This window comes from Rhododendron vialii, chromosome 4a (genome assembly GCF_030253575.1).
Source record: "Rhododendron vialii isolate Sample 1 chromosome 4a, ASM3025357v1".
NCBI classification, from domain to species: Eukaryota; Viridiplantae; Streptophyta; class Magnoliopsida; order Ericales; family Ericaceae; genus Rhododendron; species Rhododendron vialii.
The window spans coordinates 3,773,974-3,796,986 of NC_080560.1; the positions used below are offsets into that span (position 1 = coordinate 3,773,974).

General features: G+C 38.4%; 2 protein-coding genes across 3 annotated transcripts; one reads left to right on the forward strand and one right to left on the reverse strand.

The window, feature by feature from the left end:
* The first annotated feature begins 1,184 nt into the window (after positions 1 to 1,184).
* On the forward strand, positions 1,185 to 7,319 carry LOC131323374 (probable E3 ubiquitin-protein ligase ZFP1). 2 transcript variants are annotated; one of them, XM_058355132.1, is made up of 7 exons: positions 1,185 to 1,355; positions 1,613 to 1,692; positions 3,275 to 4,151; positions 4,735 to 5,105; positions 5,264 to 5,362; positions 5,557 to 5,706; positions 6,872 to 7,319. In XM_058355132.1, the coding sequence occupies exons 3-7, from the start codon at positions 3,305 to 3,307 to the stop codon at positions 7,031 to 7,033; spliced, it is 1,629 nt and encodes a 542-aa protein (XP_058211115.1). In that variant the 5' UTR covers positions 1,185 to 1,355; positions 1,613 to 1,692; positions 3,275 to 3,304; the 3' UTR covers positions 7,034 to 7,319. The 2 variants fall into 2 exon arrangements, with proteins under 2 accessions (XP_058211115.1, XP_058211117.1); XM_058355134.1 differs by having other exon boundaries at positions 1,198 to 1,355; positions 3,272 to 4,151.
* An 887-nt stretch (positions 7,320 to 8,206) lies between these two features.
* On the reverse strand, positions 8,207 to 12,100 carry LOC131323375 (ras-related protein RABA1f). The gene is made up of 2 exons (XM_058355135.1): positions 11,439 to 12,100; positions 8,207 to 9,114 (listed from the first exon to the last, which is right to left on the reverse strand). Exons 1-2 carry the CDS (start codon positions 11,657 to 11,659, stop codon positions 8,682 to 8,684), a joined length of 654 nt encoding a protein of 217 aa, XP_058211118.1. The 5' UTR covers positions 11,660 to 12,100; the 3' UTR covers positions 8,207 to 8,681.
* Between the last annotated feature and the right edge of the window lie 10,913 nt (positions 12,101 to 23,013).

The following is a 23,013-nucleotide window of genomic DNA, read 5'->3' on the forward strand; positions in this document are numbered from 1 at the left end:
ATGATCTCTATAACGGGGATTGAAATAAAAGTGTAGGGGCAAAAAAGTAAAGCGAGAGCAAAGAATCTTACCAGAAAATACATGACCTAGGTTTTGGCTTTTCGAGTAAGGCGGTAAATGAATCGAACCGTTTGTGAACTATTTAAGACTCGATTCGATGACGGCTTGTTTGAGTTCGGTTCTTTCAATAAACAAACCAAACTTGAGGCTCAATTTTAGACTCGTTTAATAAATAAATTGAAACTGAACATTACAGTATTCAGCTTTATTAGACTAGCGATCCTGGAGTATTTATATACATCTCAAAGGAATAGCATAATATAACCTTGAATATTGGCTTATTAACCTTTCTGGTCCCCAAAGTATTGACTTCGTCTCGTTTTCATCCATAATATTTTAATTTTGTACCAACCAAATCCCCAAGTTTAATGCTGTCAGCCCCATCCGCCAAAGTGAGAGGCATTCTCGTCATTTCGCCCATCCCAAGTTCATGTTAGAGCCAAACCTAAGCTAGCTCAGCTCATGCTTGCTAAATTTTCACTGTGTTCGACTTTGAATTTGCTAGAAGTTTAATAAATGAACTTGAAAATTTAAAGTTCGGCTTGATTCATCTCGTTTGTAGCTCTACTTTTGAGGTTGGAAACATTGGATGTAAAATTAAAAAGTGGGAAGGCCAAAAAAGGTAATGATTTTCACATCCCTATTTGATAATTGCACACCTTTTTTTTGCAATTTAGTGGAAAATGCACTAAAAAATTCACAGATAGACAAAAAATAGAATGCCATTGAAAATCAATTTCACAAATAAAATAGGATTTTAATTTTGACACTCAAAAATTTACTGCCAGCACTCCAAAGTTTCAAAATCAATCCATGGCACTCCACTTGCTGGAGCGCAGTGGTCAGACCGCATGCATGGTAGATGTCGGGCGGCCTTACCGAAAGCATTTTCTAAATGCACAGACAGTAACTTTTAGAGCGCGAAAATTAATATATACACAAAAATAATATAGGAATAAAAAGTTACACACGTTTCGGACCACGCAGTACTATCGAAGGGTATATCCGTTTATCTCCCCACCAAGAAATAGGCCCAGAAGCGTAGTCCGTAGTAGCCCATCTAAGCAAGGGTACATCCGAAATTTAACCACAAAACCAGGGTCATTACTTTACAGCTATGTATTAACGGTTGAAATATAGAACAAAGAAATTCGTACAGGAATACCACATGATTTCCCATTGAAACTCTCTCCCCCTTTCTCTCTCTACAATCCCCATAGATTTTCCCCTCTCTCTTTCTGTTCTCTCTCTCATCCTCATCTCTCGATCTTCTCGCTCTGATCAAGACCCATATCGTAAGTTTTCCGTTCCAAATTTCGTGTACGCATAATTGATTTGACCACTTTCTTTTTTATTTTCTTTTTCCATATTCTTTGATTCTGCTATGTACATCTATGTGTTGATCGTGTACCCGCATGCTTAGTTACGCATTAGCGTCTAGAAGAAACGTAAAGTTGGATTCTTTAAATGGATTACGATTTTTCTGCGATCGCAAATCGCTTCAGATTAAAAAAAAGTTAGGGTTTTTCTTTGTGGCTTTTGATTGTTGCAGGGTGCGCTGGATACGTTTATATTCGTTGGCAGTAAAGGGAAAGCTCGCGATTTCAGCCTCTGGGTTTTTATGGTAAAAAGGTACTTCTTTTGTTTTCTTTTTTGTTTTTCTTGTGCAGCACTTTTTTTTTTGTCTTGCTGGCCAGAAATTCATCCGATCACTTTGGACCCACCTGGTAATTTTAACCTTAGTCACATAATCCTTACCCTCTCAATCTCGCTCTGCGGCTCTCAATCCTTGCTCTTGCGTACTTTAGTAGTCTACTATGTTTTCGATTGACGGTTTTACGCTCCCACTCGTGATCGCACCCGTGCCTGTGCATTATGCGACTTAGATTTTGCCCGAATTACATTGAAATATAATAGGATTGAAATTTTATTGTTCTTGCCGTGCCGTGCGCTGTTTAAGGGGCGATGATCAATTTTTTGTAGTGCCTCTTTCTAGATGTTCTTAGGGGTTAGGACATATTATGTGGAATCTGGTTTCTGCTTTAGGTTCAGCACTAATTGGATTTTGTTTGAGTTACTGGCTTACTGCAATGATAGCTTTTTTCCATGATATGTTTTTTTGGTATAGGCTATTAGGCTCTCTTGTGTTTTTTCGGTCTTAATTTCAATGCAGACATAAGTATCTCGAAGGGGTTTGTATCATATTGGTTCTGTTGTTGAAGTTAAGTTTTATGCTTATTTGGCTGGAACCAAGCGTTTGATTTTAATCAGCTTTTGTTTCTGTTGATTTGCAAGCTGTTAGTCACGTTATTTTGTATAAACTGGAAAAAAAAATATAGAAAGAGAACATCCATACTCTCTTGTCCGTAAAGGATGAGCCCAAGGGTCCCTAGCTAAAGGACTGGAGCAGACCCTGCATCCAGGGACAGGTGCCAAGGACTCCACCCGCAGACAACTCCTGAAAGGCTTTGACTTACATTCCGAGGCCCAGCAACAGTAGAAAAGATTGCGAGGTACTTCGATAGCATCAAAAAACTTCCAGCTCTGCTTTGTCATCTAGCTCGGGCAGTTCCAAGATAAAAAGAGGGTCCAACAACGAAAAGACTCCCTGAGAGATCCCAACTGGGATCAACTAAAACTTGGCCAGATTCAGCCCAGATGCCTCCTCAAATGCAGGCAGATTCTAAGTTCCTACCGCTAAGTTTGCATATGTTTTTGCACGTCGTGTGGGTTTCCTGTTAGTGGAATCACATTATGGTGGATGGCGTGTAGTAAAAATATTGTGCGAGATGAGATATCTGCCACTTCAATGTGAAAATCTTAGAGGCTGGTTCATATCTCAAGGCTGGTTCATATCTCAAAATCTCTCTCTAATCCAACTGACCTAATACTCGTGCTCATGCTCTCCCTGAAATTTCGATGTTCTTTTTTCTTTTCCTGTACCTTATGTTTCCCCATCAGTTTCTATGGATATCAGTCCAGTGATAAATGGACAACACACATACAATATTGTGTTTCTTGTATAGTGGTCCAGCCATTCATAAATTTGTAATGAAGCATATGATGATAATATGACTGTGTCAGTAGACCTTGCAATTAGCAATATCATGCACCATGCAGTAGAATTCACTGGGAGTATATAAGACACTATAGTTTTTCATTTGCCACTGATAAATCTGACTTCTTTTTTACACTATATTTCCACTTGAAGCAGTAACATTTTGAAGTTATTTGATTCGCCAAAATGGGACAAAGGAATATGATGTGCCCTAATCAGATGATCGATATGGAGCTGGATCAACAAGCGCAGTCCAATGTCCATCCCGAGCCTTGTGTTCTGTTTGGAACTAGCATTCCGAATTTTCCACAGCCTAATGTTCACACAATGTTACCTGCTGCTGGGAATGCTGCTAACTTTGATATCCATCATTTACCCGACAACCATGAAAATGCTGTGTTTTATGGAATGTCTCAGTACAATGGTTTTCAGCATCATCCTTCCAGAAATCTTGACTTGGGTGTCGCCACTGCATCTCATTACTTTAACCCATACATGACTCCACCTGGAACTAGAGTATTCCCTCTCTCAATAAATCAGGGGTCCCACATTCAATTGCCATCTTCCAGCAGCGGAATCGGAGTTCCTACAGACGACTATAGAAGGAATGATCACTTCATTGATGGTGGCTTTCCATTTAAGAGAAAAAATGACGAAGGGGTCCCACCAAGTTTCCAGTATTGTAACGCTTCAGCGGGCTCTAGTTCAGCAGTTGCACCTCTAAATCCAAGGCCTTTTGAAACTGGGGTTACACTGATGGATGTTGCTCCTTTTCCACTCCCTGAATATAGAGGGAATGACGTACCTTCAGTTATGGAAGTCAGATCTCAAAGAAATGCGAGGAACATATCAGGTGCTAGTGGACCAGACTCTGTGTTGGCAAATAACCCTAACCATTTGATTCAAGCAAACTATCCGACTCAGGCATTTCCGACTGCCAGTTCTCCATGGTTGGACCAACACTTCAACAGTAATGGTTGTGATGGAGGGACTTTTACCTGGAATCAGGCACCTGCTTTCACATATTTGCATGGTAACTTGTTTTGGGGTTTTATATAATTATGTTGTTGGTTTTGCTAACCCCTGCCAGACAGCAGCAGATAATAGACACGTAGTGCCAAAATTTTGGAATTTCGTTACTCGTTTAAAGGTGTTAATAAACATTCATGGATTGCTATACATTTCTTGTAGATAACGATGCACTTATTGCTCATTAACCACTTGCCTAAGGGCGGTGGTTAGAATTTTCCTTATGCTATTTAGTGGCTTAGCCCTTGTTTGTTTTCTTCATCCTTGGTGTGTTTTCCAAGAAGCTTTTTTTCTAAATGGTTATGGCAGCATCTTCCAGTATGTAAAAATTGAGGGAACTTGTTCCACCATCTCATCCTGTTAGTAGCATATGACTACTTTCCTTTCCTATAGCTGTTATTTTACTGTTTTCAATTCTTTTGAATGGTATAATATCAAATGCACTCGGTTATTAATTCTTGTTGTTTGCCATACAAAAAGAAGGTTAAACGTATATTTTGATCCTGGGAACTCGTAAGGTTTGGAACTAATTACGACTCTCTCTCTCTCTCTCTCTCTCTCTCTCTCTCTCTCTCTCTCTCTCTCAGAACCAGGTAACATGGGTGCGCAGGGATATCAAGAAACAAATAGCGGTGGAAGTTCCACAAATTTCCTGCATCCTCCCATGCACCAAGGTCATCCCAGTCTTTATCAACCATCACAACCTATGCAAGGACTGAGAGGCCAGAGTGTCAATTTCCATTCCCAATTAGCAACACCTTCTCATAGACCTTCGACAAATACTACTTCACATGCCAGTATGAATCCTTTCCAGGATTGCGTAGAGTTGGGGCCTAGATATGTGGCACCTGCTCCACCAACTGGGCTTAGGATACACCGGCCTCATCGTAGGGCATTGATGCCTGATGCAACCACGAGGCATCGTGACCTTCCTCACTTGAGGGTTCTGCATACAGATGTAATATTTTTTCTCTACGTTTCTGTGATGCCCCTTTGTTTTGGAGTTTAGTACTTGCCTTCTATCACAATTAAAACATTGCGTTAGTGAGTTCCAGGACTGTTTGTTATTTACTATTTCTGTTTATAGTGGCTAACTGCTTTGGTTTATGTAAGTAGGAAGTTGCCATGCTAGAGATTCCAGGATATCATGAAGTGGGGCACCCGACTGATCATCACAGAGATATGCGCTTGGATATAGATCATATGTCATATGAGGTAACTTACATTTTGCTTACCTTGTCATGAAAGCTTAATGTATAGATACTTGTATTGTTACAATGATAGGAAAAAAATAGTGGGGAGCATCTAATAGAGAATTATCAATCTACGTATTGGTGCAGCTTATCAATGTTGTTCTAAACTTACGTATGGCAATTAATTTGATGGTGATATTTTAAATTGTGTTCCAGGAGCTTCTTGCCTTGGGAGAACAAATTGGCCATGTAACCACTGGCTTGTCGGAAGAGACCATCTTGAGTCATCTGAAGACCAGGACGTATATGAATTTGGAAGAAGCAACTTGTACAGATGAGGAAACTGATTTCTGCGTTGTATGTCAGGTATTGATGTTACCCTGGCTTTATATTGTAGGAAGGGGATTTCTGCCTTGTATGTCAGGTATTGACATTACTCTGGCTTTATATTTTCATGAAGGATCCAAATATTAGAATATCCAATCCTCCCCTGCCCATACCCCCAATGATTGGGGACTACATGGATTCTGTTGTTGGTGGTGGTGGTGGTGGTGTTGTGATGAATATAGGAGTGGTGAATGGGTATAATGTCCATTTCTCACTCCATGTAATTGGTTAATACATTCCTTCTTGGGACAAATTTACCTCACTTCATACTGAAATTGGGAGCAACAGGCATCACCTGTCTTAGTTTCTTGTCTGGCTTTTGCATTTCTTGTTCCAAAATGAAGTTTGTGCTTGACATTCTGAGTTACCCGCATAAAATTTCTTGCTGCATGCTGTCAACGTTGTTGTCACTACTGGTTTTCTGACCCTTAATTTGAAGTAGTTTTTGTTTTTGAGGGAATATTTGATGAACAAGAATGAAGCAAGCATCTATCCTTCCCCTCTTGTATTTGAGCATCTCCAACCCAACTTCCATACCCAACTTCCAAAATGGAGATCAAATCTCGTCCAGTCATACTCCATCTGGGTTCTCCAGTAAGGAAATCCAAATTTGATTCCTCTTGGAGACTTCCCTGAGGAGTGGAGAACAATCTCTTTTATGGGCAATACCCTCAAAACAGACCAATGCATTAAGTAGTTAGAGAAGTAACAAATATTTTGGAGGAAAAGTTTGAGTTTTGGAGAGAGACGTGAAATAGTTTTTGAATAGTTGATAGAAAAGAGAATTGTAGTTGGAATATTTGTGAACACTTCTTAAATAAAAAATTTATTTGGTTAAAGTTTTTTCCTGTCATGCGTAAATACCCTCTTTAGTGTGGATTTTTTTATGCTAGTGCAAAGGATGACAGTGGGGAGAGGAGAGATATCTAGAGTCTATAGACCTCTTGCCCCAAAGTCCCTTACTTATAGGCCTCATGGAGGCTTCTAGGACACCCTAGAATAATTACTAGTTCACATGACTCATCATGATCTTCTATTTCAGAGAGTTGAGAGATGTCCATTGGCTATTTACCCAAACTTGGGATGAATTTGATTTACTCTTATGACGACTGATGGAATCACATAAATGTTTTGGATTTCTCAGACTGATTATAAGAACCAAGAGAAGGTTGGAACTCTGGATTGTGGACACGAGTATCACGTAGACTGCGTAAAAAGATGGCTGCTCATCAAGAACACCTGCCCCATCTGCAAAGCCGCAGCATTGGCCACGGAGAGAAAGGATTTACGCAGAGAGGGTCGATGAGGATCAATTCGAAATATTCTCCCTCTTGTTCTGTTCCTAATCTATTTGAACAAGTCGTATTCTGCTATATATTTTATCTGAACATATGGGGAATTGACAGAACAGTCAAAACCTGTCCATAACATTATTCGTTGGCTCCATGTCTGTTTATGAAACTTGTACAGACTTTTGCATTCGTCTCATCCCATGTGTCGCTGTGAATATATCGTTATGTATTCATTATGTACATTTTTGGATTGTTGAACATAAAGCTGTTCAATTGGAAAACTGATTAGTTTGTTTACGACGTATTCTGGTGTTGGTGGATGTTGATTTATTTGTTCCTGAAAAATCCATTGTTTTGTTCTTTCATTTCTACAAATACATTGGCACCAGGTGGTTAGTGAAGGTTAATGTATGTTACCTTTATTCTGTCTAGGTTCATGTATGTTTACTTTATTTGTGACCAGAAATTCTATAATTATGCTCTGTTTGGTTGCCTAGATGGCATAAGTGCACACATGGACCAAGTTAAAGGTATCTATTATGTCAACAATTCTTTTACCACTTCTTGCCCCCTTCTTTCGTAAAGGGTTTTCAAGTCAACATGAGCAAAATTTGCTTTGTTCACTTTGAGTTTCCAGAACCCCTCTTTTAGCACAATTTTTAATAAAAATTCTCCACCTATTATTAGTCCTCTCCCCTATCTATCTCTTCATTTATTACCCCAAAAATCTTGCTCAAAATCTTTACCAAACAACCTCTTTGCATCTACTGTCAATCACATAAAGTAATAAGAAGCGCTATCTGTATTTTTTTATTTATTACACAGTGGAGCCATTTGACTGCATGATTGAGCATTTTGTATCATTTCCTCTGTTTTTTTAAGTCAAAGGGATAATCCTATCAGGTTATTTTTACTGGCCCTCACAGCTTGCTGTAAGGTTGGTTGGAAAGAACTCATGTAAACCAGTTGCATTTGAAGTTAAACCAATGAAGGCTAGGCTTTTCACAATCATATTGCACATTGGCTTTGCAAGGAGAATGTTCGAACTTCGCTGTTTGTACCTTCTTAGAAAATCTCCAAAGAAATGTAAACAATTTACGCGCCCACTTTCATAATTCATAGTCTTTCTCAACTTTCATTGTGGTTATGTATCATAGATTCAGAATAGTACTTTCTAAGAGACATAATTTGAGAAACAATTAAGTTATATTACACCTGATCAATCATCAAAGATCCAAAAACTTGTCCTCTAGACACTGAAAAGAAGGCACAACCAGATACCATACTAACTACAGGAATAACAATGAAAAGATACAGATGGAAAACAGCACAAGTAACATAAAACGGAGAATCTGCATGCTGCTTCTCTTTGTAGACACGAACTAATCACCAACAAAGCTCCACAATCACACACTCTGAAGCTGTGCAAAGAACGCATCATCCGAGAAAGAGAGAAATGAAGAACCTGATAGCTGTTCTTTACTCTAAGGAACAAAGTTTTTCTACCACCCTGTAAATTCTTTAGGATGTGTTTGTATCATATATTTGAGGACGGACTTATCACAAAATGAAAGAACTAAATAATCTAGCTTCTTCACTATACTCATATTTTTTCAATTCCCACCACAAGTCCCTGATCCAAACACAACCCTACTCCCTCGACTAGGCAGAGCAGCAACCAACGCTTTTCACAGCTGAGACATCATCCTTGTTTCCCACGTTAATGGTTTGCCCTTTAGGCAAGGCTGCAGGGTCATTCCCGATATCAAGTGCTTTCCTGCTGACAACGTGATGTATTTGCGCAAGCGCTTCAGTGAAGGCATTCTCAACATTCAGCGACTCAAGGGCGGACGTCTCCATAAAAAAAGTGTTCTCTCTCTCCGCGAAGGCCTTTGCATCTTCAGTTGACACAGCACGCAAATGACGCAAGTCTGCCTTGTTCCCTACGAGCATTATCACAATGTTGGAGTCCGTGTGATTGCGGAGCTCTTTTAACCATCTCTCAACATTCTCAAACGTAACATGGCGGGTGACGTCGTAGACAAGCAATGCGCCAACAGCTCCACGATAGTATGCACTAGTGATTGCACGATACCTAAGACCACAAAATAAAAACAATGTTTATATTTAAGCACCAGATTAAGATATACTCCTATACACAGCAAAGAGTGCATAAGATTTGGAGAGCAACTACTCATTTTCTTGAGTACCTAATCATAACACCTGAGAGTAAAATTCATGTTGCAGAAGGAAGCTGCAAGATATTTAAATAGAAATCTACACAGATAACCTCAAGTTCAGATCACATATTACGCCCATATTTAAACACATATACAAGATAACTAATGCGTCCCTTGGAGACCTAGGGCAAAGGATGTACCGTGTACGTCAAACATATTACTCGATCACAGAGAGACAAAGTACTTTTGCAGCAACCAAAAGGAACTAGGAAAAGGTAAAGAAAATTGAAGGTTAGGGACTCAGGAAGACCTAGAATTTCTTGCTTAGCACAAAAAAAAAAGACCTAGAATTTCAAAAAAGAAAAAAGAGAGACTCTGAACTAAGGAGTCAGAACTACTTGTACCAAACAGATAAAGCAATCGCAGTTACTATACCCTACATAGTTTATTCCTCATTTAGCCCTGAATATTATAATTTACCATGAGTCCATGACCGCACTACCACCTTCATGCTTTCGTGATCATCATGTACTCAACTGCTTTGACAGTCAAATAAGCCGTCCCCCCAAAACCTTTTTGACAAAATCTAAAGATCTTGGTTGTCTAGTACATGACAAAAAAAATAAATTTGAACACTCAACTTAAAATTAAAAAACACGAGAACCAAACAGGTCATTTAGCTGGAAAGATCCACCTGGATATGATTTGAGAGGTTTCTTCTCTCCCTTGCTGACCCAATTTCTTGGGGTTTCATGACGACAATGATATAATCTCATGCAGAGGTACCTTCAAAATGTTTTGCAACATACCTCACAAAATCCTAATCCACTTAACCAAAACAAAACCCCAACTTTTGCCACTCCCTAAAGACATAACAAAAAGAAAAGCAGAACAAATAAAAGCCACCAAAATCACACCTTTCTTATTACCAACTATAGACAAACTAATCAATCTATTATACTCAAAAATCAACAAATAGGGAAAAATACCTCCCTTGGCCAATCCAATTTTATAACTCAAACCGTGAAAAAAGCGCACATTTACAATTTTTCTGAGCACTAACACCATCAATAAACTCTAACTCTCACCACTCCCAATCCACAAGACCCAAACATTTACACACACACACAAAAAAACAGCAGAAACAAACAAAAGTCATCTAAAATCGCACATTTCCTATTAGGAAATTGATATTTGCGCTCCCTTTTTTGATGCAAGCACTCCACTTCGTTCATGAAGTTACTAGTAACTTCACGTTGAAAGTAGAGCGCCTACATCAAAAAAGGGAGCGAGAATATCAATTCCCTTCCTATTATTCAAAGCAATTAAACAGAAACTCATCAATTTAAGCTAATAAAAATGAAGAAATAGGGCAAAGTACCTCTCTTGACAAATCCAATCTTATAACTCAACCCGTGGAAAACTGCACATTTCAAATTTTTACGAGCAATAATTAAACCAATCAATAAACCCTAACTTTCGCCACACCCAACCTGACAACCCTAACAGTTACAAAACAAAGCAGCAGAAACAAAACAAGAGCCTCTAAAACCGTACATTTTCTATTTCAAAAGCAAATAACCAGAAACTCGTCAATTTTTAGCAAATAAAAGACTTCGAATTAGAGAAACTAATGAATCTATGACAAAAAAACAATGAAGAACTAGGGCGAAATGCCTCTCTTCGGGGGTCCTAGCAAGTGTGTAATGAGTCTTCTATCTCATCAATCAATGGTCCGGATTATAAAAAGACTCTTCGCGGGAAGAATCATTTCTTCATGCGAAGAGTCATTTTTAATTTAGACCATTGAAAACACTTTTGGACTGCTGAGATGACTCGCTACAAGACCCCTGATTCCGCCTCTTGGCCAACTCAAACCGTTAAAAACCGCACATTTCCAAGTTCTCTAAACATAATCCCCTCAATAAACCCTGAAACTTTCGCCACTCCCAATCCAAAAACCCTAACATCACAAAAGGGGCAGCAGAAACAAACAAAAGCCTCTAAAATCGCACAGTTCCTATTATCCGAAGCAATTAAACAGAAACCCATCAATTTAAGCTAATAAAAAACGAAGAATAAATCCTCACTTTCGCCACTTCCAATCCGAATTAACAAAAAGAGCAGCTGAAACAAACAAAAGCCAATAAAAATCGCACCTTTCCTATTTTCCAGACCAATTAAACAGAAACCCATCATTTGTAAGCTAATGGAAACCTAAGAATTAGAGGGAAAATACCTCTCTTGGCCAGCGGTGTCCCAAATCTGGGCCTTGACGACCTTGTCATGGACGCGGATACTCCGAGTAGCGAATTCAACGCCGATTGTGGACTTCGACTCGAGGCTGAACTCGTTCCTCGTAAACCTAGACAGCAGATTCGATTTTCCCACGCCCGAGTCACCGATCAGAACCACCTTGAATAAGTAATCGTAGTCGTCGTCTGCTCTGTACGACGCCATCTATCTAATCCAATCTCTCTCTCTCTCTCTCTCTCTCTCTCTCTCTCTCTCTCTCTCTCTCTCTCTCTCTCTCTCTCTGTTGATATTGAAGTTTATATGTGTTCTTATGTATTATTATTGGAAGAAGAAATCATACGAATGGTCCTGATATGGAAGGAATTATAGAGAGAGAAAGGAGGGTGGAGGAAGGGAAGGGAAGGGAAGGGCGGGGTTGCGAGATTTGGGGTTGAGAGATTTTAAGAGAGAGAGAGAGAGAGAGAGAGACCAGAGTTGTCAAAAACGACAGTTTTGATTGGGTTGGCAATCAAACAGTCTCCTTTTTACCAATTTTAAACGGTACTTATCAGGTTGAAACTTGGAAGCGATCTTGGGTTAGATTTGGTGTAAAAGGCCGTGTTTGGTTGGGTGGCATAATAGAGTTCAAATTCTATCCACCTTGGGTAGAAACCCCAAGCTTTCCACCACCTTGGAAGCGATCTTGGGTTTGATATATGGTGTAAAGGCCGTATTTGGTTGGGTGGCACAATAGAGTTCAAATTCTATCCACCTTGGGCGGAAACCCCAAGCTTTTCACCACCGTCATTTGTGACTTCCTTTGTGCGTTTATTGACATGAACTCTTCATCTTGTAATATAGCTCCGCAGATTAGTGTATATCCAAAAAAAAAAATTTCAGTTTGATTGTATGAAAATTTGAATTTTTGTTTATAAAATAGATAGTAAATAAGCTAAGAGTTAAAATGTCTATGACCATATATTTTATAAATCAAAATCCAACAATTTTTGATATAACCATTAATATCCGATCAACTTGATTTTTTGAGTGGATATATACTGCCATACAAGTCTTTACAAAATGAACAAATTTAAGGCCTACAGGCTACAAGGGGTGGTGGAAAGAAAGAATTTAAACTTATATGGAGTATGATGTTGAAACATGAGTCAACTAATGACATTGGCATATAGTGATATTTTAGATACATACCTAGGGTTGGCAATGGGGCGGGTAGGGGGTGAATACCACTATCTCCGTTCCCGATTCCCGAATCCAAATCCATCCCCATCCCCTCCCCGATCCCCACCGGGGAATTATTTTTACCCTCCATCCCCTCCCCAAATGGGGAACGGGGATCCTCGTGGGGAATCGGGGATCCAACTAAAACCACAGGCAAAACCGGTATTCTTAATCCGGTATCCCTTCTACAGCAAGACGCCAATAACAAACAACACACTCAAAGCTCTTTAAAGCTTTGTTTCTTAGTCTCTCAATACGACGCTATTTCATGAGTTTCCGACGTGAACAATATTTATCAGACGTGAACAATATTTATCTAACTAGAACTATCGATTTGAGCTCTTTTTTCTACTAATCTTCTATCCGTGGTAAGTGAATTCAATTACTTTTATGTTAATTGACAGTGAGATTTAGTTTCTTTCTTTCTTTCTTCCTCACTTATATATATATATATATAGTACTCCTATATAATTTTCATTTATGTATATAACTTATATATATATATATATATATACACACACACACACACATACATACAAACGGGACGTGACAGGGCGGGGATGGGGCGGGGACAGCCTCATACCCATCCCCTACCCGTTCCCCATTTTTTAAAAAAATTTATCTCCATCCCCTACCCGATCCCCGAAAAATTCCTGCTCCAATCCATTTGGGACGGGACAGGGTGGGGCGGCCAGGATTGCCATCCCTATACATGCCGCCCAAAAAACGCGTTCGTTTGAGATATGCCAGCTCGAGACACGTTCGTTTCTGGCTTTCTGGTGTCGTATCCGATTGGCCGATAACGATGAAAGAGGAGGGAAATCCCATGGTTCATTTTCATTAACAGAGTCATCTGTCAACTTAAAACACCTTAACAAACGTTTCACACACGTAATCAAATCTAGTTTTGTCAAAATTTCTGGATTATTCAGTTTATTTGGGCCGACGCTGAATATTGGACTTTATAGATGTACTAGGTCATGCCTCGTGCGAGGCACGAGAATCATGCCCATTGAAGAGGTTTTTTGCCCATTGCGAAGGATGTTTTTTTGTGTTTTGGGGCTGAAATGGATTGTTTTTTGTTGGTGGTCATCTGAAAAAGCTTTTGTTGGTGGTCATCTGTAAAACTTCGATACCAATGGGCTGAAGATGCCCATTTTGCCGGGGAACTTTCCACTCGAAATTATTCATGCGGAAAATAATTTCAGCAATGATCTGGTCATGGAAGAAACTTTGGAAACGATGCGCGAAAACCTGCAATATAGATCTTATCAAGTAATGCAGCAAATTAACAAACGAATAAGAGTGCAACTAACCCAAACCAACTACCCAAGTTGCTGCCAGGAAACAATGAGCAGGCTCAACCAACAGTCTCATTTGTTTTTGACCCAAAAAGTAATTCTTTACTTTAAAGTGTCCTCATTTTTCATAATGACCAGATAACTCTCATTATTATGAAATTTCTGGCTCGTGCAGTTTCCTCCAAGTAAAAAACTTTTGAGTTCTAGATATTAGAGTAGGGAGGAATTTTCAAATGAGGGATCCCTCATTTTACAAAATGAGGGACTTTCATTTCCCGATCAAATTTTGAAAATCCGAACCGTTCAATGTGTGCAGAACGTAATTTTAAGGGTCCCCGCGAGAAATCAGCAAAAAAAATGACCGGAAAGGGCGTCATCCGAGCAGTTTTTTTTGAACCGTTCAATGAAAACTGCTCGGATGAAGCATTTCCCGGTCATTTTTTTTGCTGATTTCTCATGGGAACTTTAAAATCACGTTCTGATCACTTTGAGCGGCTCGGATCATCGAAATTCAATCGAGAAGGGGAGTCCTGCATTTTAATAAAATGAGGAATCCCTCACCGGAACCTAACTCTTAGAGTAGGTATGCATATATTATACACTGATTAGGTAAAGTGGCATAGAGTTTAGCTGATTACATGCAGATTTTATACTACATATGGTATTTACAGATGGCAAGGTAGTGTCATTTTAGGAAGCACTCAAAAACAAACCTTGTGCACCAAAAGATACATGTTTTTAAAGTATTTAGGAAGCAAATTATCCACACCAAAAGATTTGCTATGAAAGTTTCGCTGATCTGAGCTAAGAAGGTTATGCCTTTTTTTTGGATTAGAGATATTTTAATTTCTAGACTCCTCATAGGGCAATCATTCATACATTTCTCATACTTCTCTGACCCAGTGGAGTTGCCTATGTACCAATATGTTCTATGGCTTTCAGCCAAATATTTTCTATGTCATGATACAAAATGCGACAATAACTGAATCAATAAACTTAGAGATCAAATGAGTACAAATCTAAAAGAATTAAAGAACAATCTTTGCAAAGAGATTTAGCTAGAAATGTATTGCATACTACCCGGTACCCCAAATCATAATCATGTCCATTGAATACACAAATCAAATTTTGGCACCGTGAACTATATACTGAAATTCCATTGTCATCAAACTCCATTGCACCATCAGATCCTTATGGAACCCAAATGATCAGTTTTTTTTTGTTTTTTTTAGAACTCCAAGAGTCCACTGGTTTTTTTCCACCTCTCACACCAATTAGATGAATATATATTTGCTAATATCGCTCTCTCAGTACAACACAGGAAAATAGAACAAGAAGACTCTTGCCTCTCGGGTTATATTGGCTTCCTAAAGCATGACGTGTCGATAGTGGACATTAGGTGTCCCGTGAAGCTAAAACCAAATTACCTAGTCATCAACTTCTCTTTGCCACATCGAACTTATTAATACATACGGTCCAATAGTAGCTCATTCAATCCTAGTAAATTACACCTAATCTTATCTTTTTTTGTTCTCCATAATTCATACATAACTACAATGCCCCATGCAAGATTTACCGACACATCTACTATCTCTTTTTCTTTTCTTTTTTTCGAAACGGTAGAAGCACAATTAATCACTATTTAGAAAAATATGGGTTTGGCAAGATTTCAAACGTATAGTTGAAGACACCCACAAACCATACAGGTAGTACATGGTACAGTTCAAATAGCTGCAGAAAAACAGATGAAAACAGATTACAAAGAATTTTCCTCTGTTTGGACTTCAATCAGTGACCTCAGAGCTCTTCTATTATGGCTAATCCTTAAGAACCTAAACCTAGACCAGCAACAAGGAAGCAATTCTATACAACGCTCAAAACTTCGAATGACACTCACACTCCTACCAAAGAACCAATGTGGTAAGAAATATGCTGTATTCAAATTAGAACTACCTCAAACTTTTTCATGTACTCTTGATCACTTTTAACAGTTTGGCCACAGCAATCCCTTGACCAATTCCATGTTGAATAGAAAGCAAGTCCTATACCAAAGCAACAATCAGTAAATTCAGAATAAGTTCCTAAGACCAAAGGAAGAAAGAAATGGTCAACCACGCAATAGTAGAAGTACTCAAAGATGGTTTGTTCATTTGCGATTATAGGTTTCAAACATTTTAGACGGGATGTACAAAAATGGTTTCTCTTCATATGCGATTGGAATTTTTCCTTTTGTCCAGTTGGTCTCTTGCTGAACGTGCAAAAATAAAGAAGAGAGAACTTCAAAGTTACTGGATTTGAAGGCAAATCTTTTCATTGGAAGCCATCTGAAAGAAGTTTGCTTCTTTCAACTCCAACAGACATTAAATTTTTTTAAAAATCCAACCGAAATGAGTTCTTTTGAAAGTTAAAGGCGTCTATTTTCATTCCAGTAGATAGCCCTAAAAATCAGGAACCACGGATCCAAAGGTCAACAAACCCTTGTGCTTAGCTCATTCTTCAAGGTTGCATCAAAATGATCATTAGAAGCAGTGATCTGTCAAGTATGAGTTTGAGTTATCATATGAATAAAGAACCGTAACAAAAATAACAAGGAAAAGTACAAGAGCATACATCAAGGGTAAATGCAGAAGCATTTGATTTACAAGTTGCACCGGCACCACAGAAAAAGGTTTCCACAGATTGCAACACATGTATTGCACTGTATTGGCTATGAAGACCCTAACAAATCATAGAAATTGAAATATGAAATTACATATTGACAGAAGAAAGGGGGGAAAATGATATAAGTAACCAAGAAAACATCAGAGGAAAGAGTGCCTAGGAAAGAGAGACCAAAAAACAATTTAAACTTTGAAATAAATAGTAAACAACCAGCACAGGAGCAAAATTGCAAAAGTAGTGGTGTATATTGAACTTTTCGATCATTAATATCTCATTTCATCATATACAGCCTTGTGGTCGATCATTACAGGACGCACCAATCTGACTCTATGATTGAGAACTTTCAAATCTCTTCATACAAGATATCAAGTTTTCACCCAAAATACCCATCCAAGAATAAAGCTCTATTCCTGCTAATATAACTTCAGAAAATCTAATTACATCACTACATATTGGAGTTTAATATTCATACATTGGAGGAGTTAGGGTTTTCAAAAACACACAAGAACAAACGTAAATAAAGCTTGTTCATTGACCCCAAATATTTTTATTTTTATTATTTTTACCTCCAGATCAAGAGAACAAACAAAGAAATCGAGATGGAATCACAATGCATGGAAGATTGAGAAAAAACAGCAGGCGAAGCCGCGAAAAGAAGCCCAAAGTAATTTTCCAAACAACGCTTAAAAGAAGCGTTCAAATTCTGTACTTCTTCTATCCGGAAACATGAATGCTCTATCCAACACAACGACCAACCTAATACGGGTCCTACTAAACACAATGGAGAAACGATTAGCCGGCGCGGAGCAAGACGACAAGGACCTAAACCAGATCCGAAAGTACTTACCCCCGACGACGACAAAACATACAAAAATTGACAACGACGAAAGGTGCAGAAGAATACACCAGAAGCACTCCAGCAAAAACCACCTTCAGCCCACAGTACCCGGAGATCCAGTACCCGCTAGCAGCGTAATAAAGAAGTCAGCAGAAATCGACGGACAAAAATCATCACGAATCCCGCGGGAACACCGGATAATGAGAGGTCTAGGGTTTCTCCGAGGAGGGAGAGAGATATAGAGATAGAGAGCAGAGGAGAGACGCGATCTAGTCTCGGATGGCCGTTCGTGCGGAAGGCGGAGAACACATCAAGGAACTGTAGGGCGGCGGATTAAACGATGGAGAGGAGCTGGTCGTGGGTGACGGAGGAGAGGAGGGAGCGGGTGTCGTCGGGGGTGAGTTGTGGGGGGCGACGGTGAGGAGGTCGGGTTGTTGGCCGTTGTCGTCGTCGTCCATGGCTGGGGGTTTGTGGAAGGAATTAGGGCTTTGGAGTGAAGCGGTAGGAGAGAGTATTTGTGGAGCATTAAAACCATGGCAAACTGTAAATTGTCCGAAATCGAGGGGCAAAATTGTAAGGAGAATTTGGCCTGCCCTGGGCAATTGGTAAAATGGGCGAAATTAAAGGGTAAATTGGTCCCAAATTGAAAGTTGGCACACCAAAACTCTTCTTTTTATTTAAGGCTCTTGGATATAGTACAGACTGTATAGTCACACATAACACAAAATAAAATGCTCGTGATTGTAAAATGGTAAATGCACATTTGAATTGAAATACAAAAAATATATATAAAATGTACTGGCAAAATATCAATTCAAGATTTAAAAGATTCGAAAGGGAAGCCAACGACCATACCTAATGCCAGAACACTTCCATGTCCATTAAAATCCCTTCGCATGCACTTCTTTTGCTATCGCTATTACGTGTCAGCCATGAAACAAAGGAACTGATAAAGGTTACTCTGAAAACAACTTGGGCATTATTAGCTAACAACAATAGAAGAAACTCCGACACTACTTAAGAGAGGAGAAGACTACTTAAAGAAGGGGAAAGTTCATGAGAAGTCAAGGAGTAGTGATTCAAATAGAACAACCTTATATGAATAGATCTTAGGAAAAAATTGCATACCTGACTCAAAAATTCCCACCAGTGTGACACATGATTCAATCACAAGTACACAACACATAAATAGATAACATACATAATTATAGCATAAGAAGCCAGCAGCAAAATCATACATAATTAGATAACATAGAACACATAAATAGATAAAATACATAATTATGCAACAACATGAAAACATAGCAAAATAGAAGAATTATGATCAGCATTTTGATTGTATCTTACCAGTAGCAGCAGATTAGTAAATGAATTCTGAATTAGAAAGCCTCGAAACAATGTTGCAGCATATAGTGACAGCTGATGGAATGGCTGGAATCTTTGCCATGCCATCCGTTCCCTCCCCACAGGTTTAGTCAATCCCGAATCGAAAGCTGCGAACTCGATGGCTCCAGCTGCAACATCAAAATATTTTCAGCAGCAACTTTGTGTTGCAAAAACTGGTTGCAATAAGATCCCTCATATGCAGTAGCGAGCAATAAAGTGCACAAGTAACAGTAGAGAAACAGATGTACCTTACAGGCACGAAGACTGTCTAATGGCTGAAGACACCACCCCAAAGAACACGAGACACAACAGCAAGACAAATGAACAAACAGGAAAATCCTCCAACACAACAGCCAAAACAAACAGAAAAAAAGATACCCAAAAAGAACAGGAAAACCCTAGACATAAAAGCCAAAACAGGACTAATAGCCAGTGTTAAATGGCCTATACTTTAAAAATGTAAAAGCTAGAATAAAGAGCACTTCTATGTTTGGAAAAGGGTTAAGAATGACCATGCAGGACCCATAGGCGGTTCTCTTTATAAACTTCAGCACACATAATTGGACCAAAATAGGCAAATACTTGCATAAGCTGCTGGAGACAAAATAGATCAGAACAAACCACGCTACCAGGAGAAGGAAGAGGACAACAGAACCCGTAAATTCGAGGAAAAGCTAATGCAAAAGAAACGATACACAAACTCTCGAGTCTCGACTATAAACCTAATAAAGAACAAAACACATAAACCTAAAGAAGCAACAGAAAATTAATCAAGTCCCCAACCCAAACACGGAGAAAGAAAAACACATTACATGCACTAAAGGGAAACAGGGAATCCATAGCAAAAAACCAGCAAAGTGGTCAGAATAGTTACAACAAACCCACCGCACTACATCGCCGCTACCCGTCAATGACAGATGCCGCACAATACATCGGGCCAGCCCAGACCCAAATCCGTCAGTGGCCACCTCAGTTCCTCCCGTCGCTTCACGATCTTAACGCCGAACCGAAAACCCACGACCCAAAACCACAAACCACAAACAACTAAAAACAAGACAAATGCACCCACCACACACACAACCACCAACACACCGACACTCCTGGGAAAAACAACCACATCGAGAAATCAAGGAAAGCTGGAAACAAAGCGCCTCCAAAAAAAAAAGGGAAATTTATAAAAATGGTCCCTCTAGTTTGCATGAGTTCTCATTTTCGTCCCTCTACTATTAATTGTATCAATTTTAACCCTATAGTTTTCATTCCATCTCAATTTCGTCCTTCTCCCTAACGCCATCCATGAAACAAACGGAATTGAAGGGCAAAATTGTCATTTTCTCTCACAGAGGGACCAAATTGAAATTTTATGCAAACCGGAGGGATTATTTTTAAAATTTTACATTTTACTTTCGTTTTTTGCAAATAAAATAAAAAAGACCATAAGTAATGTATTTGACAACTGAATTATTTTTTATTGGGTAATCAAACTATATTGGAAAATTTATATTTCATTACACATTACAAAAATATTAGAAAATGTACAAATCAATCCCTTAGCTAATGTCTTTGTATCATGTTCTTATAATCTTCTTATTTTTTCACCCAATAAAAAAAATGTTTAAAATCCGTGTTTATTTGTTATATGAGTGATCTTACGAGTAAGTCCCAAAATAAATACACTTATACCCATATTTTAATGTATTTGATCTCTTAATATTTAATAGTGTTTCATTGCTTAATTAAACACAATTACAAGATTTTTAAATACTATTGAACAACTTTTTCTTTTTAATCATGTGACAAAAAAAATAACGATAGTGAAAATTCAATTGAAAAAAAAAATACAAGACCAAGACAATTAACATAAGGGTCGTTTTTCGAATTTTCTCATATTTTTTGTGATGTATATAATAAAAACTTTACAAAATTTCAACGTATATTTTATTATTCAATATAAAGTGAGATGAGAAATATATTATATATGATGTATTTTAAATTTATTTACAAAAACAAAAGTAAAAAACAAAATTATAGAAATAGTCCCTCTAGTTTGCATAAAATCTCAATTTAGTCCCTCTGTGAGGAGAAATGACAATTTTGTCCTCCAATTCCGTTTGTTTCATTAACGCCGTAAGCGAGAGGGACGAAATTGAGACAGAATGCAAATTATAGGACTAAAAGTAACACAATTGATACTAGAGGGACGAAAATGAAAATTCATGCAAACTAGAGGGACCATTTATAAAAATTTCCCAAAAAAAAAAAAAACCAAAGGAGAAAAATCCCTAAACCAAAGATCCAAGAGCACTCACCTCCCACCGGACGAGACGACAACGACAGACGTGGAAGCAGCAGCAGAATCACGAATCCCGCAGAATACCACTCGACGGCAAGCGGCAGAGCAGAGGAACGGAAGGAACCCCCCAAACTCATCCTCTCTCTCTCTCTCTCGCTGTTTTCTCTGAACCAGAAAAGAAAGAAAAAGAAAACGAAGCGAAGCGAAGGACGGGGGGAGACGTGGCGTAATCACGTTCACGTTTTTTGCCTAGGCTGAAAAATGACGAAACCACCCCTAGAAAACCACGCGGCCAGGAACTCGCGGGGGACATAATTGGAAAAATCGAGCCAAATTGGAACACCAAAGCCTCCCCTTATTAGAGCATCTCCAATCCATCTCTATTTCCTCCAAAATAGAGGATGGATGTAACACATTGAGGGGAGATTTTGTAATTTATTTCATTTTTTCTTCACTTTTTGTACTTTTTTGGAGAATCTTTGAGGGACCCATTGTCCTTTTTAGAGTTTGGAGGAATTTTGTACTCCAAATTTACTTTTGGTCCTCAATTTTTAGAGGGCCAAATTTACTTTTGGAGGACCAAACTCTAAAAAGGACGGTGGGTCCCTCAAAAATTCTCCCAAAAATTACAAAAAGTGAAGAAAAAAGAGAATAAATTATAAAATCTCCCCTCAATGTGTCACATCCATCCTCTATTTTGGAGAAATAGAGGTGGATTGGAGATGCTCTTATTAACGATAGTATAGAAAGAGAGATTATTCAGTGCTTTTGTGGCACTGCCACGTGGTACCCTCCTTGTTAATCGAAATGATGTAAATTTTATTCGTGCAATATATTTTTTGATAAACATGACATCACTTTATGATAGAATTCATACACTTTTAACTAATAGAAAGGAAAATAGTGTTCACCCTCTACTTAAGAGGCTGAACAAAACTCAACTCCACATTAAATGTGCGACGGAAAAGGAGACTAGGTGTCCCGGGGTGTTTGAAATTTTGAACTTTTCTTGTACTATACTATCTATATAGCAGTATATAGCAGACCCAGCATCTTCGGAAAGAGAATAAATTATCTCCACCTGAGGAGAAGTACCCTTTTCCTCCAAACCAATCCCCAGGCGACACGTCATCTACAGTGCCAAACCAAATGAAAATCACGTGTGGTGTCTACATGGGTTAACTTTTCTACTCATCTGGTAAATATTTAACCCTTGAAGGTCTCAAAAATTACCCATATGCCACAAGGCCCACAACACCCCATTATCTGTTTATTTTACAGTGGGATGGAAAGTGGAAAATTGGTTCTCGCACGCAAAATTGTACACTTTTTGTTTTGTATGGGAGAGGAACCATGTTTAGTTAGTACTCTCTTCCTTTTGGTATTTTGCTTACGGTGCTTACGGTTAAGGTTGTAAATTTTTGTTATTATGTATGGAAGAGGATACCCGAATCCGTAAATTTTTGCATACAATTTAAGTTTTAAATTAACTTTATTTGTTGCCTATCTCGTATTGCTGATTAGCTGGCAGTGAAATTTTGTCTAATGGCCTTAACCATTTCATTTCAATTTTTGGAGTTTTGGGTTGGTCTAAGAGTGAAACATGTTAATCTAAAGTTATTGAATCAACTCTAATACCAAAAAAAAAAAATCATTAGTTTTACGAGCTACTTGCATACTACTTAAAAACAGTGGAGCTCACTTCGGGGGTTCTACACAAATGATTTGAGTTGAAGACCAAAAAAAAAAGTATGAATTGTAAAAAAGAGAGTGTGAAAATCAATTCCCAATCTCTTAATAGTTATCCAATCAAAAAGTTATCTTAACATTAATAAACAGAATACTCAATTTTTAAAGATAA